An 18801-nucleotide genomic window follows, 5' to 3' on the forward strand; every position below is an offset into this window, starting at 1 on the left:
GGATTAATTAACCGAGATTTTTTACACATAAGGCACCTGCAGCCCAGAGAAGGGAAGTGGTTTGCCCAGGAACAGAGAACTAGAGACAGAGGTGAGAGAGGTCTATTTGGCCGCCCAACCCCGCAGAAGGATTTTCACTTACATTGCATGATTCATTACTAACAGAGCCAAACACATAAGAAATATTAATAACACAAAGTTTGGTAAAGTTTTCTGCCTCGTTTAGCAGTGCAAGCATGCCCAAATACTTCAGTTGGGTCATTCGTATTAGGAGAATGCTTAAAAGCAGATTATGCTTTCACTTTGCCTATCTCTAAAATGCACTTAATAGGTACAGGTAAACTGTGCGATACTTATTAAAATGGACTTTTATTGCATCCGAAATAGCTGTGGGAGCTTCACTGTGAATTTAAAATTTGCACTTTTTTTTTTTTCCACTCTGGAAACACAATTTTATAGGATTCCTCCCTAATACGTTTCTTACGTGATTAGTGTTTGGTGACAAGTTTAGCAGCTGACGCTGAGTAGTGACCACCACAGAGGACGAGGGAAGGGGTTCATGTCGACCCACTCCAGAGAGAGTACTTTGTGATATTAAAGATAAATTCACATCTGCAAAGGCATTTAAGACTTTAGGGAAACACTAGTTGTGTTTTGTCTTTTGGCCATTCAGAACCTTGCATGAAAATTGGGGCACCCATGCGGCTCGGTCCATTAGGTGTCCGACTCTGGATTTCAGCTCAGGTCATGATCTCACGGTTCATGGGTTCAAGCCCTGCATCAGACTTTGTGATGACAGCTTGGAACCTGCTTGGGATTCTCTCTCTCTCTCTCTCTCTCTCTCTCTCTCTCTCTCTCTCCCTCTCTCTCTCTCTCTCTCTGCCCCTCCCCCACTCTCCTCTCCCTCCCTCCCTCCCTCTCTCTCTCCCTCTCAAAATAAATGAATAAACATTAAAAAAAAAAGAAACTTGCATGAAAATATAATTCATCTTATACAGCCAGCATCTTAGAAATTCTGTGTAAACCAAGTGGACTTTATTGAATTATTCCTCTAAGCCCCTGAATAAAAGTCCTACTGAAAGGGCCTTCTATCCCAAGCCATTGCAGAAAATTACTTCCTCATCCCTCACAATATTGTCTGCTAAAATTAGACTGAAGTGCCTTTGATAAAGGAGATAGGAAGCTATCAACAGATTGTCACCGGCCTTTACTGCCCATCTGCTTGTACCCACTGGCCTTTGTCCCATATGTTTCCTTAAGGTCTTCTTTCCCACTGTCTCTTAACTCGGGCAATAGACTCAAGGGGCATTGCATCCCATGACAGGAACCCAAAATACCCCTCAAGCAACAATGACTGCCCAGATGAAAAGCTCCCACTGGCCCAGACCACCCAGACCAATTTGAACTCGATGCCGCCCCCTCAAAACCCACGCCTGCGCGGAGGGACTAAGGAGTGAGCCACGGAGTGACCGACAGTTACCTTTACCTCATTAGAATACTGAAATCTCTGCCCAAGGAGGAGCACAAGCCTCATGTACAAAACATATAATGTATGTACAGGCATGTTTCCTCAGGCACATGCATGACCTTCTGCCTGCCTCTACATAGGATGACAAGGCTTCCCTATCAAATATTCATCCTGACCCTAAGTGAAAGGAACCCGCTCGCCCTCGCTGGGGGAGTCATGACTTTGGAAGTCATTCCCCTAATCTCCTTTTTTGCTGCAAATAAAGTTTCCTTTTGGTGCAGCAACTCACCTGGTGTGGTTTCTACCTGTGACTCACCACTGGGCCAACTCACACTGGTTCGGTTACAAGAGAAGAAGTAGAGGGAAGAATAAAGTACAGGCACCATCCAGATTGTTGGCTTTGCTGAGAGTAGAGGGCAGTGATGGTCAGACTTTAAATCTATTAGCCTCAGGCTTTGCTATTTTAGCAAGAGTTAATGGAGCCTCCAGAACTCTTCTGGAACGGGTCACGGGCACCACCATGCCCCCTACCTTCTAGACTAGAGTGGCCCTAACTCTCATTTCAACTATCCAAAAGCTTCCTGGTTGTTTCTTGCCTTTCTCCTGCCTCTGACAGGGTCCTGCTTCTGCTGAAATCACTCATCTCCAGATTATCTCCCCATCCAACCCTGTTCTGCAACACAGCAAACATCCTGGAGTGTGAGTTCCTTCCATCTACACAAATGATTCTCTGTCTGTCACTGTCTCTGTCTCTGTCTCTCTCTCTCTCACACACACACACAATCATACCACTTAGAAAAAGCATCCACTAGTGTGCACAATACACTCAACTAAAGATTTCGGCAAACTGGGAGACCAGCATTACTAAAACGCAGAACCTTCAAAGAAAGCGTCATCATCTCTGTGAAGAAAATTCCTTGAGCTCCTTACCCACACACTGTGGGCACTGTGACGAATAATCTTGTACGTCAACCTAGTTGGGCCAGGAGATGTTCAGATTTCTAGTTAAACATTACTTTTAGCTGTGTCTGTGAGGGGGGTTTGAGTCAGTGGACTGAGTATAGTGATTGCCCTCCCCACTGGGAGGTCCCGAATACAATAAAAAAGTGGAGGAAGGCTGGATTAATTCAGCTTGACTGAGCTGAGACATTGGTCTTCCCCTGCCTTTGGTGCTCCTGGTTTTAACTTTCAGACCTGGAACCTGTACCATCAGTTCTCTGGCTCTCAGGCCTTCGAACTAGATTACCTGCTTTTCTGTGTCTGCAGACAGCAGATCATGGAGTTGTTTGGCCTCCACAATTGCATGAGCCGGTTCCTTACAATAAATCTCTTTATAGATGGGTAGGTAGGTAAGTAGATGAAGATACGCATACACAGACATTTATGATATGTCCATATCCACTTGGTTATGTGTCTCCAGAGAACCCTAACACAAGAGAGACACCCACACTCCACAGGTCTCTGGCCCCCTTCTCCAGCTGCTTCCCCTCTTCTCTTTCTCCCCAAGTCTTAATATCATGTGCACAGCACTTTCAGAATTCCTTTGGTTGTCTTGACTCTTCAAGGCCCTCGGGGCTCCCCTTCCATCCCCAAATGACTTGTCAAGACACCTTCCTAAAATAACTCCATTCCTGGGAATATTTCTGGTAGCAGATATGAAAATAATGCATTTTCTACCACCTACATAGGTACTTCTTTTCTCCTCTGCCTACTTTTTTCATGACTTGCTACCTGGTAGCCAGGACAATAAACAAAGGCTGTATTCTGGATTTGATAAAGCCTGGTAACAAATAGAAGCGTGGAATGACTTAAAAATACCCCATTGTTATAGGTATCCCACTAATCTACAGGACTCTCCCGGCCAGAAATGTGTTAAACACAGGGCAGACCTGTGTGTTCCTTGGCTGGGGATCCAAACCATGCAGAGGCCCCATCCGTTCTACGATCTCAGCTCCATTCAGGGACAGCTGGTCATCCATCAACCACAAGATGTGAAGCCTAGAAGACAGATGTTCAATAATCCAACAAGACTGTTGGGGGGAGGCACCAAGTACATGATTCCGTGTCAAAACAGAGACTTGCCCAAGACTCTGCTTAGCGGGGACTAGAGAAAGCCATGCCAAGCAGGAGGAATTTCAAGAGAATTCAGTAGGAGTGGGCATGGGACAGCTGGAGTGTCGTTTTCAAACCTCCGTCGGTCACGCCAAACACCCAAATTGAACAGAGTAGAAAAAAAATAGAACAAAGGCATGAGCAGATGCGAGCACAGAGTGCCAGGTGTCATCTTTGCTGTGACAAAAAAAAGGAGAGAGGAAGGAAGGGGCCGGTTTCCTGGATCCATGACCTTAAACATGGGGCCAGTTCTAGGTCAAAGACACTCAAGACGTTGCACCACAAAAAGCCCGCCCCCTCCATTCCCACGAATTCTGCATTGGTCTTTCTCCTTCCGCTGGCCTCCTCGGGCCTCCTACCCATTCTCTCGCCTCTGCCCATCTTCTTTCTGCCCTGTGTTTGCCCTTTAACTCACACGCTGGCCCACGCATGACAGACAGTCCCTGGTGCTTTTGCCTACATGTGAAAGCAGAATGCTGCCCGCACCTCTCCGGCAGCTGCATTTTCACCCTGTAGAGAGGCTGACGGCAAGGAGGTTCCACCCTGCCCCAGGGAACCGGGACAGGGGTCAGCGGCCAGTAGGATGTACCCGTATTTTTGTCAAAACATTTTCCTCTTTGTTCCAGAGAGCATTCTCGGACTCTGCTGGCTTCTTTTTTCAGTACAAAGAGAGCAGCTTAGCCAAGGATTATGGACAATTTGGAAGGTGCAGTTTGCCTGCCCAACTTGCCATGTCACAAAGAAAATGCAACTTGTCTGGCAATGAAGAGACCTAGAAAGAGTGATGGCCTGGGAGTTCTCTGACAGCGGCAGCAGGGATCCGCTGGGGGAAATGCAAGGCAAGGTGCGGTCCAGGAAGAGCTTAGATTAGATGCAGAGCCCTCAGCATCTAATTTTAATGTTTACTTATTTTGGGGAGACAGAGAGACGGAGTGGGGGAGGGGCAGAGAGAGAGGGAGACACAGAATCCAAAGCAGGGTCCAGGCTCTGAACTGTCAGCACAGAGCCCGACGTGGGGCTCGAACCCACAAAGCACAGGATCATGACCTGGGCCGAAGTTGGACGTTTAACCGACTGAGCCACCCAGGCGCCCCCAGAGCCCTCAGCATCTCGTCACGAAAGATCTCAGCCTGCACCCCTGTCACCCCACCAGTAGCATCCTGCTGGCCCGTCACACTCTCCACCTGAGCCCACTCTCCCTGCCTCTCTCCGGCCATGCTGCCCCACTGCTGCCCAGTGTCCTGGGCTGCTTTCTCCTCCCCCTGACCTCCAAGTGCCAGAACATGCTAGGGATCAACCCAAGACCTGTCTTCTACATCAGTTCTCATTCCCTCACTGATCTGTAAGGACCACCCACATGCTGTCGTGACTCTCAAATTCATAACCCCAGTTTCCTCCCCAATCTCAGAGGCCTACATCCAACCGCCTACTCAACAGTTTTGCTTGGGTGTCTGAAAGGCATCTCGAATACAACATGTCCCAAACAGGACTCAGTCTTCTGCCCAAAACCTGCCCCTCCTTCTCTCTTCTTCAGCTCAGAAGATGGAAAGGCCATTCTTCCAATGGCTCAGCCTAAAGTCTAAGGGTCGCCCTTGAACCTCCTTTTTCTCAGACCTTCTAAATCTATCTAGAATGCAACCACTTCTGACCACCTCATTACTGCCATCCTGGAACCAAGAACCATCCCTTTGCATCCAGATCATTGCAATAACCTCCCAGCCAGTTTCCAAGTGTCTTACCCATTCCGTAATGTGTCCCAGCTCCCCTCAGCTGGGAGTCAGATCAGACAGACCATTTCTGTCCAAATCTTCCAAGGATTTCCAATCTCATTCAGCATAAATCCCTACATGATCTGTCCCCTGCTGTTCACCATGTCTTATTTTTATTTTTAGCACTTAGTCATACCTGCCATATTATATATCTGTTTTATTGCCTAGAACTGGAGTCAGCAAGCTACAGCACCCAGGCCAGCCACCTGTTTTGTAAATAATGTTCTAGTGGAGAGAGCCATGTCTGTTCATTTATATCTTGTCTACGGCTGCTTGAGTGCTAAAATGGCAGAACTGAATAGTTGTACCACAGCAGCCTATGGTCCAGAAAGCCCAAAATATTTGCTGACCGTTTATAGAAAAAAAAATACGCTGATCCCTCTCTAAGAATGTAAAATCTAAGAATGTAAAATCCATAGAAGGAGGATTTTGTAAATGTTCAACAATCAGTATGTGTTGGATAAATAATAAACAAGTATAAGGGCAAAGAAGTAACTGGGTTTCTAACAAAGCATCAGAATGTAACATCCAAATGAGTGTTGTCCTGCAAAACAACAACCACCACAACTGTGAATAATAAGGTAATGGGGGTAGACCTCACTGAAAACAGATCCGAAAGTTTTGGATGCTGCAGATGGTTTCTGCCTCCTAAGAAAAGGAGCTCTGAATTTACTTTTTTTTTTTTTCAGTTTAGAAAAATATGTATTAGCAGGTTCCCACCTGTTGCCCCTGAGAAAGACATATATACAGTGGAGTAAAGTAAATGTTGATGTTCGAGACTGCTTCACTGAATAATGCAAAGAGGGTGTGCCTTTCAGCAGAGATATTAGATTAAGGTAAGGCAAACAAGCGTATGATTCCTTTTCTCTTCAGATGCCCAGGAGGCTTTGTGAGTACTTTGGGAGGACTGACACTAATGGTGGTTTTACGTTGTTCTCTGTGGGTCTCTCGTGTGCTTCCGGCAATGCGAGGAAGAGCTTGCCCAGGCTAACGTGGAAAAGCAGAGGGGAGAGGGCAGTCCACGTTCTCCCAAAGCTGGAATAGGGGTGTTAGAGAGGGACACCAAAAGAGGGAGCCATGCCCGCTGGAGAGGGTTACCAGGAGCTGGGGCAGGAGAATAAGCACTTCACAGTCTCTGGGGGTCCAGAGAGTGCTGGGCACAGTTCTCCTGAACCCCTCAGACAACCCCCAGAATTCCAATTGGGAGGGAACTCCTGTAGTCAAAACAGTGCAGAACATGACAATGTGGGCACTTAAGAAGGAATCGAGATCTTAAGTTGGATCACAGCCTAATAAGACCAGGAAATTTAGCTTACAATAAAACCAGCAATTTAAAGAACATTATTTTAATGACCACCATTGAGTGTTCATGTACTCATTCATTTAGTAAATATTGATTGAGTGCCTGCCACGGGCCCATCATTGGGCTGGTAATGGAGACAGAGTGCTGAGCCTAACAGACAGGGCTGTGCTCTCAGACTTTTAGGGTCTAGTAGAAAAGGCAGCCAATCAACAGAAATTAAACAAATATTTGTGCGCTTGTTATAAATTCTACAAAAGAGAAGCACAGTGAGGAAGAGAGAGACAGAGGAAGAGAAAAAGAAAGAAAGAAGAAGTTAGGAAGGATGGAAGGATGGGTTTTCTGACTTCCCATACTCCTAAGTTCATCCAATCCATTATGATTTTCTGGTCTAAAGGACAAGGTTCACTCATAGCTGGCTGACTGGGCACCTCGATTTTACATTCCTAAGACTACCCTTCCTTTGGTCAGGACAAGGACCCCACTCATCACAAGCCCTCAGGCCTGTCCCACACAATCCCTATGCCACATGCCTACAGTAAGTAGAGAGCTATCTCTTCACAGCCTTATTCAGCAGACCCGGTGTCTTCTTGGTAACTTTCTAAAAATGGCAAGGTGATCCAACCTCCCAGCAGCCTTCATGGTGGCGCAGGGGACACCAGCTGTTTAGAAGCATCCCCGGTGAGGCTGACTGATTCGTTGGCGGTCGCCCTCATTGGTGGTATAAACGTAGAACATGCTTATTTTCGCCAGTAACTGCTCTGCCCAAAGGGTCTGCTTTGCAACCTGCAGACCCGCTGGACAAAAGAGGATTTTAGCAAGATTTCAGCCCATTTCCCTCACTTTCTGATCACTCACAATTACTAGAACAGTGTAACTCCAGTTCTTCAAGACACGCTCTTCATTCTGACTTTTCAAAGTCTTACTTGATTCACAGCCTTCCCCGCAAGGCAGGCCTGACCTGCGACCCTGCAGCGGCCACACACTCCCTCCATCTCTTGTTCCGCCTCCTACTGCTGTGCTGTCAGGGCAGGAAGATAGCGGGGAGGCCCAGGTGCCCACCAGCTGCCCACGACCAAGTGCAAGCTCCTTTCTGTTAGCGGCCTGTTTGTGTCACCTTGGTGGGACACCAGTCCCCTTCATGGGACAGGGCTTCAGAATGGACTCTCAGGAGTGCCTTTGTGGACTCTCTCAAGAGAGCATGGGTCTTCAGGGTCCCTTTCCAGATGTATCCTGTACCCACCTCCCTCAGCACCCCCTGAGAAGAGCAGAGGCCCCTCGCCCAGGAGGCAACTCTCAGGCAGGGAGACCCGTCAGGCAGCCAGCCACCCCTTCTGGGGCATGCTCTAGACCACAGAGTACGTCCATCCCATGCTCATGGGGGAAGTCAGGCAACTTCACCTGGGCTGCATCCGGGCCCTGTCTTCTCCCTCTGGTCCCTGACTCCATACTCCAAGAGCACTAGGGCTTTAGCGGGGTAGACATCCCACTGTGTGACCGTCAGCTACCACACTAGAGGGAAGAGGGATGGTTCAGACTCTCCGTGGCTGGGGGAGCCTCTCATCCCTTATTTTGAAGAGGAGAGGAGAAGGAATAGCCTCTCCCCATGAACAGTGCGTGTGGGTGTCCTGATTTTTGAAGCGAAGCCAGGTCAAAAGGAACATGGTAAGGGTGACGAGGAGCAACTACCTCAGCTTTTCAAACAAGACGGTGAAGGGGTGTGTGACTGTTTTATCTCCACACACCTGGAAACCTGAGAGCTTCTGAAGTACCCTATCACCGACAGTAAATAAATAGCCCTTTCCAAAGCAGTCCATGACAGTGACCTCTATCTACTTGAAGGGCTCTGAAGTGGGACAAGAATTAGACTTTGGGGGTAGTCAATGCTGCCCTAGGATTAGAATCGATTGATGGAAGTTCAAGAAAGGCACGTCTGGGCGTCAAAACAACTCATTTCTAGTGATTATGACTCTCCTACAATAAAGACATCTCTCTAGACATGTAGGGACACCTGCCAGCAGAGGGACCAGGCTGAAGCTAAACCATCATGGGTCAGAGCTGCAGAAGTGGGGATCACCCTCCCACCCAGGCTCCAAAGCACCTTCCAAGTAACTTGAAGATTTGCTAATTCTGTCTCGAAGAGAGTACCACTCATTTGGATGCCTCATGTCCAGCATGTTTATTAAACAATAAGCTCCAGAGTCCACAGGTCATGAGAACGGCAAAAATCTGCCAAAGAGAACTGTCTGTGGAGAGAGCTGACATGTCAGATCATTCACTAGTTGTCTGAGCCTATGTCAAAGGACTGGAATGCTTGCTCTGGGTCTTGCTGACAGACGAAGGAGGAGTGTTGTCAAAAATACAAAAATTAGAAGCTTCTTCTTTTTATGCCCCTAATGATAAAGAAAGGTGCTTTCTTCCCGAAACTACTTTGTCAACTTTCCATGTGGTTGCCATGGTGATGTGAGCTGGTGCCTGACTCCTGCTGGGAGACCCCAGCTCCCTGCCGAGGTCCAGTGTTCCAAGCCCGGCTGACACTCCCAGCTTCTCTCCAGGGACCTTGGTGCCCTGTCTTCCAGGACTGGGCTGTGTCTTATTTAAGTCAAAATAATAAAAGGAGGGAATTTAAACCCTGGCCTTTTGTGGTTTTTTTTTAATAACTTTTTAAAAAAACTCTATGTGGTGCATTATAAACATGCACACACACACACACACACACACACACACACACACACACACAAATAAGACAGTGGAAATAAAGTAAAATCACTGACATCTCATTCAAAGAGGACTTCTGTTAATATCTCGAACAGACTCTGGAAAATTCTGTGGTTGCCTCTATCATTTATGTGTGTGTGCTCACATGTAGACCGCTTTTTTATATAAAATAGATTGTAATGTACTTGATCTTCCAAAACCTTAATTTATCACTTAAAATGTCATGCCATGGTCATCGGTCTTGAGCCACAAACATAATAGTATCGACTATTCATTGAGAACAAAAAGGAGGCATCGTACTGACTCATTCAATTCTTGCAAAACCCCAGCCACGAAGGTTATTTTCTGTTGTTATGCCTACTTTGCTGCTATTATCTCTATTTCACAAATGGCAAAACTGATTATGCTCCAAGATCACATAGCTAGTAAATGGTAAGAATCAGGGTTTGGACCTATGCGCCCTAGTTTCAAAGCCTGTGGACTCAATCACCATATGATACTGTCCCTGAGCAATGTCTCTCTTTTTCAAAGGCAGGTTGGGGTTTCACGGTATAAATGTACCATCATTTATTTCCTTGGTCCCTGGCTAGTGGGCATTTAGATTGCTTACAATATTTTGCAATTAAGTGTAGTGGCCTAGGGTGTCTGGATGGCTCAGTTGGTTAAGCGTCTGACTCTTTTTTTTTTTTTCAACGTTTATTTTTTTGGGGACAGAGAGAGACAGAGCATGAACGGGGGAGGGGCAGAGAGAGAGGGAGACACAGAATCGGAAACAGGCTCCAGGCTCCGAGCCATCAGCCCAGAGCCCGACACGGGGCTCGAACTCCCGGACCGCGAGATCGTGACCTGGCTGAAGTCGGACGCTTAACCGACTGCGCCACCCAGGCGCCCCAAGCGTCTGACTCTTGATTTGGGTTCAGGTCATGATTTCATGGTTCGTGAGTTCGAGCCCCACATTGGGCTCTGTGCGGACAGCCTGGAGCCTGCTTGGGATTCTGTCTCCTTCTGTCTCTGCCCTTCCGCTGCTTGCTCTCTCTCTCTCTCTCTCTCAAAAATAAATAAATAAACTTAAAAAAAAAAAAGAGCAATAGCCTGATAGCAATACTCTGGTGCTTGGCTTGCCTCTGGTTAACTTCACGAGATTATCTCCTTCCTTGGCAGATTCTTCTCAAAGCAAGACTGCTAAGTCAGGGAGTTGACTCAGCCCTTTACAAAGGTCGTCTGACTTTCTGGCGACATGAGGGTGCCTCTTCCCACAAGAAGAAAAGAAAGGCTATCTTCTCTTTCTGTACACTTATTACTTCCTATCTGCAACATGTATGTGTGTATTGTGGGGGCACAAGAAATAAGACAACTGCAATAATCAAATAGCCCCATTGATTTTTAAATGCCATCCACAAACATTTAAATGTGGACTTTACTCCATGCCAAGGGGTAAATGTTTCCTGTAAAGGAACGGACAGTCAATATTTTTGGCTTTCCTGGCCCCATGGTCTCTATGGCAACTCTTCAGCTCTGCCCTCACACATTGAAAGTAACTGTAGATAATATGTACACGGACGGGCCTGGGTGTATTTGGCCCACGAGCCTCAGTTTGCCGACCCCTGTTCCATGTCCTCCATTCATTTCTGCACAGGCCATTACCATGCTCACTGTTATTACAACTTTAACTCCTTTCTCATTATACTTCTTTACAGATCATTTTTTTCTTGCTATTCTCAAATACCTATTCCTCCAGAGGGACTTTAGAATTGTTTTCTCAAGTTAAGAAAATCTTATTGGAATTATAATTGGAGTATAGCTTAATTTACTAAGAAATTTAAAGGGAATGCCATTTTTACAAAGTATCTTCCAATCTCCATTTCTATCTCTTATTATCCAGAACTTCCCTTCTAGAAGGCCAAAGGTTCTAATCCCAGCTCTGTCACTTCCCAGCAGTGTTACTTTGGGCAAAGTTACTTCTCTGTGCTTTTATTTCCTCACGAGTAAAATGGGAATAATAGTTTCTTTCTTGCAGGGTTTTGGGAAGATGAAATGATTTGCCTGGAACACAGAAAACACGGTCCATTTGGTGCTGTAAACTTCTTGTTACGTCTGTTAAATCAGAGTGGTTGTTACTGTGGGCGTCCCATCTATTACTGACTTCAAAAACTGGTTCTAGTATTTCACCACTAAGCATAATGAAAATAACCCATGGAAATGTCCCTAATATGATCTACTACTGTTTTACTGTTTTGTTTATCCAGAACGTATATTAACTTATATCACATGCCTTGGCTGCTTCTATTGAAATCAACATACTGTTCTCCCTCCTTTACCCATCACGTGAGAGTCACTTTCTCAGACTTCCACTGTTTAAAAAAAGTTTTTTTAACATGTATTCATTCTTGAGAGACATTGAGAGACAGAGCGTGAGTGGGGGAGGGGCAGAGAGAGAGGGAGACAGAATCTGAAGCAGACCAGGAGATCGTGACCCGAGCTAATTTGGACGCTTAACCGAGTGAGCCACCCAGGTGCCTCGAGCAGATTTCCACTATTGATCCATCTTTGATTTGTGAACATGAACCTCACTTGGCCATGGAGCTATCCTTTTCTGCCTTGATGGATTCTATTTGCTTAAAGTTTCATTGGGATTTTCTTATCAATGTTCTGAGGGAAGACTAGATTCTTAGCTAATTGTTTTTAAATGCTGTCCTCACCCATTATTTTATACCAATGTTGTGCTTGCTTCCTATCAGATAATTCAGAAGTTTACTTTTTTTTCCTCTGCTCTAGAACATTTTGAACAGCCTAAGAACCATCAGATCCTCAAGAATTTAAACGTGGAATCAGTTTGCGCCTGATGTTCCATGGCAAATGGCTCAATTTCCTTCATGATAATTGGTCATTCTCTTGTCTTCGGTTCTTCTTGAGTCAGTATTATGAAGGTCTTTTCTTAAAAAGCATTCATTTGGCCTAATTTTTCCATTTGTTAGGAGATAATCTGCACTCCAATTTACCAGTTACAGAAAAACTATAAAACTTTTCCAGTTCACACTTCTTTCATTTTTATTATTTCTTTCCTTAGGTTTGTTCATTAATTTCTAATTAATAAGAAAAACAGTTCCAGGGTGCCTGGGTGGCTCAGTGAGTCAAGTGTCCTACTCTTGATTTCAGCTCAGGGCATGATCTCATGGTTCATGATTTCGAACTTCGCATCAAGCTCTCTGCTGTCAGTGCAGAGCCTGCTTCAGATCCTCTGTCTCCCTCTCTCTCTGCCCCTCCCTTGCTTGTGTTCTCTCTCTCAAAAATAAATAAATACTTAAAAAAAAGTTTTTTAAAAGGAAAAGAAAAAATAGTCCCTTGTTCCATACACTTCACTCTGTGCTTTTCTTAGAAGGCGTCCTCCCGTACCCTCCCTACCGAATACAGTGTTTTTGACAGTCTTAGAAATGCCATCCAGTATAATCAGCAGCCCTCATGCTAGATGAGTCAGAACGCAGGGAGGAGGAAAAAGTAAAGAAAAAACAATGGTTGCCTGGGCAAGAGCCATGGGAGGCCACAAAAATGACTCAGCCCCAACTACACATTCAGAATCAGCTGGATGCTTCTAAAATAAGTACCAGTGACAGACCCCTCTCCAAACCAATTAAATTAGATCCTCTGGGGTGGAACCTGGGCATCAATAGCTCAGATCTCCTTAGATGATTCCACTGCACCCAAGGCTGAGAACAGCTAGGCTCTAGAAACATGGAGGGAGAGAAAAAACAAAACCTCTAAAGGCATGCAACCATGTGGCCTCTGACCCATGTCCACCACTCAAAGACCTGACCCCTAGACCAGGTCAGTCCCAGGGGTGTGCTTGAGGGATTCTGTTCCACACCCAATGGCTTAAGTCTCTCTGTACGGGTCTGAGAAGCTGGATCGTATATTCACCACCTAACCCAGGGTTCTGACATTAGAAAAGCCTCAAGCAAAACAAAAACAAAAACCCTCATACACAAACATGCAAAAATTCTCTCCCAATGAGGTGGAGGAGAAGTGCCTGAGGCAGAGATACCACAGACGGACGGTTCCTGTAGCTCACTGCTCTCCTCCTGCACAAATTCACCATCATGGAAATGAAGCCTGGGAGTAAGATCTCAGTGCCTCCCATCTATGATCTAGATGTGATTACATCACAGAATGACATTTTCAAATTGAATGTACAGCTCAGAGCAAAGTCTCTCGACATCTCAAACAAGAGAGGATAGAAACTTATTGAATAACTATTCTCCACTCAACTTCACCCCACCCCACTCCCCGGAATATATCCAATGATCTTTGGCTAACCCAACAGGCCAGCCTTTTCCTGTTTCACTCTTCCATTTTTTTATAAGGCTAAGTAACTTACCTTGAGTGCTGGATAACATGTCAGCTGGTCAGGCTTTTGAAACTCCCCATCTCTAATCTAACAGTTTTATACATCTCGTGTGATAACGGCAACCCCCAAAACCTCTAGCTACCCTGGTAATTCAGGATGGAGTCAAAGAGACTAGCATGGTCCCTGACACTTACTGGGTTTGTATCCCTGGGCACATTTTTAAATCCTAGTTTCGAGTATTGCCTGTCTCCTGGGGTTATTATGGGGATGGAATGAGATAACCCACGCAAAGCGCTTGGCACAGTGTCGGCCACCTCGTAAACACTCCACTCACCCAGCCGCCCTTCATGTGTTGTATTACGTATTACGCATCGAAGCCTATGCTAGGCGCGATGGACACAGGGGTGCGTAAAATCAAACCTGATCCCTGCTTCCACGGAGCTCACAAACTAATTCTCAATAGATGCCAGCTGTCGTCATTTCAAGATGCTGAGATGGGGAATGATCCTCACACTGCGGAGAAAGAAATCGCGTGAGGGGTACAGCAAGGGTGTGTACCCTCTTACTTGGCTTGCGGAGGCCCAAATGGCAGGTGTGGGTAGTTAAGTTTCATGGATAGACACAATGCAGCACTGAAGGGCCAGACAATGTTCTGACTTTGATCTAAACTTGAAATGACAGGGATCGGCGGGGTGGGGGCAGAGGCAGACTGAGATGGCTGACTTCCGGCTCCAAGAAGCCTTCCCAGGGCATTTTCATTTCACGCGAGTCAACTCGCCTCTCCGGGCTCTATTGTCTTCCTCTGCAAAAGGACAACGCTGTTCCAGATTATGTCTCAAGTCCCTGCCAGTTCTCACATCTTCCAGTAAGAACAAGTGTGAGTGTTTGGGAGAGGGATCCCCCCACCCCCAAACAATGATGCTTCTGGTCTACAGGCTTTAAGATAGTAGTACTGAAAATGAGCCAAAGTTTCCACAGATCGAACTTTTTTTTTTTAATTCATCTTCTTTCAAATGTTTATTTTTGAAAGTGAGAGTGCAAGTGGGGAAGGGGCAGAGAGAAAGGGAGACAGAGGATCCAAAGTAGGCTCTACACCGAGAGCACAGAGCCCAATGTGGGGCTTGAACTCATGAGCCGAGAGACCGTGACCTGAGCAGAAGTCAGAACGCTCAACCCACTGAGCCACCCAGGCGCCCTTCATGGATTGAACTTGTAAATAACATTAACAAAACCAGGTGCCTGTGGCAGAGGCTGGTCGTTACCTGCCCTGACATTCGTGTTCCCTTTTCTTCTCCGAAACTGAACCCTAATTTCATTTGAAGTCTCGTGGTGCCCAGAGAAAAGATCTACTTCATACTTTCTCCCATGACTCCAGCTAGCATTTTACCAAATTCTGGTCAGTGGCATGTAAATTTATCTTTCCAGCACAGCTTCTTAAATGGGAAAGGTCAGGCACTTTTTCTTCCTCTCATGAACAGCAATGTAGGAGTAAAATGCTACTGAAATGGGCAAAAGAGGAATTTTCAAAAGTCAGTTTTTTAAACAAACTCTCTACCTAAATATCACCATAACCCAGCAAGCAAGCCATATGCATTCTTTTTAGAGGATTAAAGTTAGTGGTTCTTACACCCTTTACACCTGCCAGAGGGAAAAATGCCACCATGGTGGGGCGCCTGGGTGGCTCAGTCGGCTGAGCGTCCAACTTCGGCTCAGGTCATGATCTTACAGCTCATGAGTTCGAGCCCCGCGTCGGGCTCTGTGCTCAGAGCCTGGAGCCTGCTTCAGATTCTGTGTCTCCCTCTTTCTCTGCCCCTCCCCCACTCGTGCCGTGTCTCTGTCTCTCAAAAATAAATAAACATTTTAAAAAACATGCCATCACGGTTACACTAATTGTAAGCTTTTTATTCAACATTCACAAATGTTTATGATTATTGAAGATTTTCAGTAATTATGATTATCGAAGATCCCATGTTCTCTTCGATCCTCTATGAAAACCAGCCCAAAATCTCTGTGTTCTCAGGGACATTTTTATTAGGAAATGTAATGCAGTACCCCAAATAGAAAATTTTATCTACCTCTGTTTAAGAATTCCAAGACACATTTCCAGGGTAAAACCATCTGTATCCAGACACACAGAACCAGTAGGATATATAATATAGAGAGATTTATTTTAAGGAATTGGCTCCCGCCATTGTAGAGGCTTGGCAAGCCCCAAATCTGCCGAGGAGACTGGCAGGCTAGAGACCCGGGAAAGAGCTGTCGTTTGAGTCCAAAGGCAGTCTGCTGGCAGAATCGCCTCTGCTTCCAGGGAGGTCATTTTTTTAAATGAGGCTTTCAACTGAGTGGATGAGGCCCACCCACATCATGGAGGATATTTCACTTTACTCAGTTTACTGCCTTAAATGTTCGTCTCATTTACAAAAGCCCCTTCACAGAAACATCTAGAATAATGTTTGACCAAATAGCTGAGTGCATGGCCCAACCAAGCTGACACAAAAAATTAACCGTCATGACATCTTGGGTGGTTTTATTTGCAAAAATAATTAGAGTCTCTGTAGATCTGTCACAGGGGGTATGTGGAAAGAGACCTCTGGAGGTCCTGTGACCTGGACGGACAACAGGACGCTCTACCTGAGAGACTGATCTTCAGCTCGTCTAGTCTTGCAGTGAATTCTCAGACTCTTCTGAGGTTGCTACCGGTTACACCTACGGAGTACCCATGCACATAGCCAGCAGAGCAACTGGAAAGAGGCAGGTGGGTAGAGATATCCTGAATCCTTCCGTTTGCAAACAATCTGACCAATTCCCATCCCCATCAGACAGTGTCAGAAGTAGGTGAGAAGTCCTGTGAGCCTTCAGGGCCAGAAGTTGAACAACCCCACCTGGGAAGATGCCCCTGTGTGCCCCACACTGAGCCATCCACACACAGTTAAGTTTTCGTGCCATTTACCTACACTCAAGGAAATTGTATCGTCTGCCTGTGTCTAGTGGGGTCTTCCAATCGAGGGGCTTGACAGCCTGTTTGTTATCAAACATAGCAGTAAATCCACTACAGCAATAGCACTGATACCAAAGTCCAAGCCCATCCCCAAAGCACATGGTACCACCTTGCACATAAAAGCTTTAATGTGGGCTTAGAAACACTTCCCACGTTGTGTTAAATACATACCACGCTATTCAAAAACATTAATCAGTGCAATCTGTTAAACAGATGCAGAGAGTAATAAACTGTCTTTTCAGTATAATCTTGAAATCACTTACTTCTGTAATGTTTTCCACCCCCAGGAATGTGAAACCTATAAATATCTTGTTAGAGCAAAATCATTTCCAATTTCTTGTCCAACAGCCCCCTACAATCCCTCAAAGTATTTGCATTTTTTCCTAGTTGAGTAACAATTATCAATTCTCTGGAACATCAAGTTCAATTTTATTGGTGAAGGAGGGGGAGTAGAGAAGAAGATGGCAGGGAAGGAGGGAAGGAAGAAGGGAGAAGGGAAGAAAGGGAGGGAAAAGAAAGAGGGAGAGGGGGAGGAGAATGCATTTTAAAAGTTTCAAATCAGCCATGGGCTTGAATTAAGCGAAAAAGGCTATCTTCAGAATAATATGATCAAATTATAATACTTCTGACATACAAAGAAAAGCAAGCTTTCTTTGAAGTGAAAGTAGAATATTAACAAGACAAGAAAAATCAAGTGTGAGAATCTACCTATGAGCAAAAACTAGAACACTGTGGTTTCTAAAACACGCCTCTTGATTACCTCTTGTTTGGACACCATGATAGCTTAAAAATATTATGAATAGTTCTGTGAGAGTGATAAAGACAATCTTTTTAAGCAAATCACATACCTAGAAGAATGGAATTGTTTAACATACCTAGAAGAATGGAATTACTTTCCCATCCATATTACAGCCCATCCATATTACTTTAAAATGAAGTAAAATATGATTTGCAAAATGATTTCACTTGACGAGGCCATTTCGCCAGAGTAAAAGTGTGCAGAGCATTGTGCGCTCATCTTCAGCATGAGAAACGATGGCAAACATTATTGATTTAGAAACAAAGCTACCTCTTCAGGTAAGCAAGATCTGAATTAAACAAAGAAATGCAGATTTACAAGTTACAGAATTTGGGTGTAAGAGCTGGAAGGTGTCTTGGTGACCAGCCTAGGTTCTTTGCTTTACAGACAGCTCCTTCCATTCTGGAAGGCTTACAAGGCTTATATGGTTCAACCAAAGCTAAATTAAGTAGCAAATCTGGCATTCAGCTCAAACTTCCAGACTCAGGTTCAATGCTCTTATGGTGGTGCTCCCCCAGGTGGTATTTTTGGTGTACTGTGCTCTGATTATCTATGTCCTCAAAATGCGTTTGTTGAAATCCTAACGCTCATGGTGATGGAATGGGGATGTATGTGGGCCTTTGGAGGTGTTTCTCTTATGAGAGTAGAGCCCTTGTGAATAGGATGACGGTTCTTTGAGGTTTCGGAGAGCTCCCTAGCCCCCTCCACCATGTGAGGACACCGTGAGAAGTCTCTGTTGTCTATAAGCTACCCAGGCAGTGGTATTTTGTGACAGCAGCCTGAAAGGATGAAGACAATATGTGAAGTACGTTTGGCAATTTACAAAGCACTCTCATCTAGAGGCTCTGCTGTGTCTGTTTCAATGAATACAATTCATGGTTACTAGTAACCACATACAAATCCAGTGTTTCACATCAACCTGATCAGAAGTAAAACCCTCACTGAGCACCAAACCAGGGAATGTAGAAGTAGGAGACGCAGTTTTTTCTACCCAAAGAGCCACAAGCTACTTGAGAAGAGCAAAATACCACCTGAAACAGCACCAAAGTCATAATGGGATGTGGTTCAAATTATTAGTGTTAAATAAAGGATTTTGGAAAAGGTCCATGCTGAATATTAAATTGAATGGGTTGAGAGGTCCATCTCCAGCCACGAGAGAATAACTTCTGGAACTGGACGGGACCTTCGCTCAAAGAGATTGTTTCAAGGAGTTAGACAACAGGCACCCCAGTACTGTGATCCTTGAAAGAAGGGAAACAAATGAGATGAACCTTGTGATCCCCAATTTCTGTCTG

The 18801-nt window shown here is 45.2% G+C and overlaps 1 protein-coding gene across 5 annotated transcripts in view; it reads right to left on the minus strand.

The window, feature by feature from the left end:
- Positions 1-18801, minus strand: part of GALC (galactosylceramidase) — a 147916-nt gene that overhangs the window by 64964 nt on the left and 64151 nt on the right. The window contains exon 17 of one of the 5 annotated variants that reach the window (XM_045060337.1): positions 13800-14222. The exons of the other annotated variants lie outside the window; for them this stretch is intronic. Coding sequence (XP_044916272.1) covers positions 14166-14222 — 57 coding nt within the window. The 3' untranslated portion in view covers positions 13800-14165. Of the gene's footprint in view, positions 1-13799; positions 14223-18801 lie in introns of those variants that run through there. 5 annotated transcript variants of the gene reach the window in all.

Source organism: Felis catus, chromosome B3 (genome assembly GCF_018350175.1).
Source record: "Felis catus isolate Fca126 chromosome B3, F.catus_Fca126_mat1.0, whole genome shotgun sequence".
Taxonomy (NCBI): Eukaryota; Metazoa; Chordata; class Mammalia; order Carnivora; family Felidae; genus Felis; species Felis catus.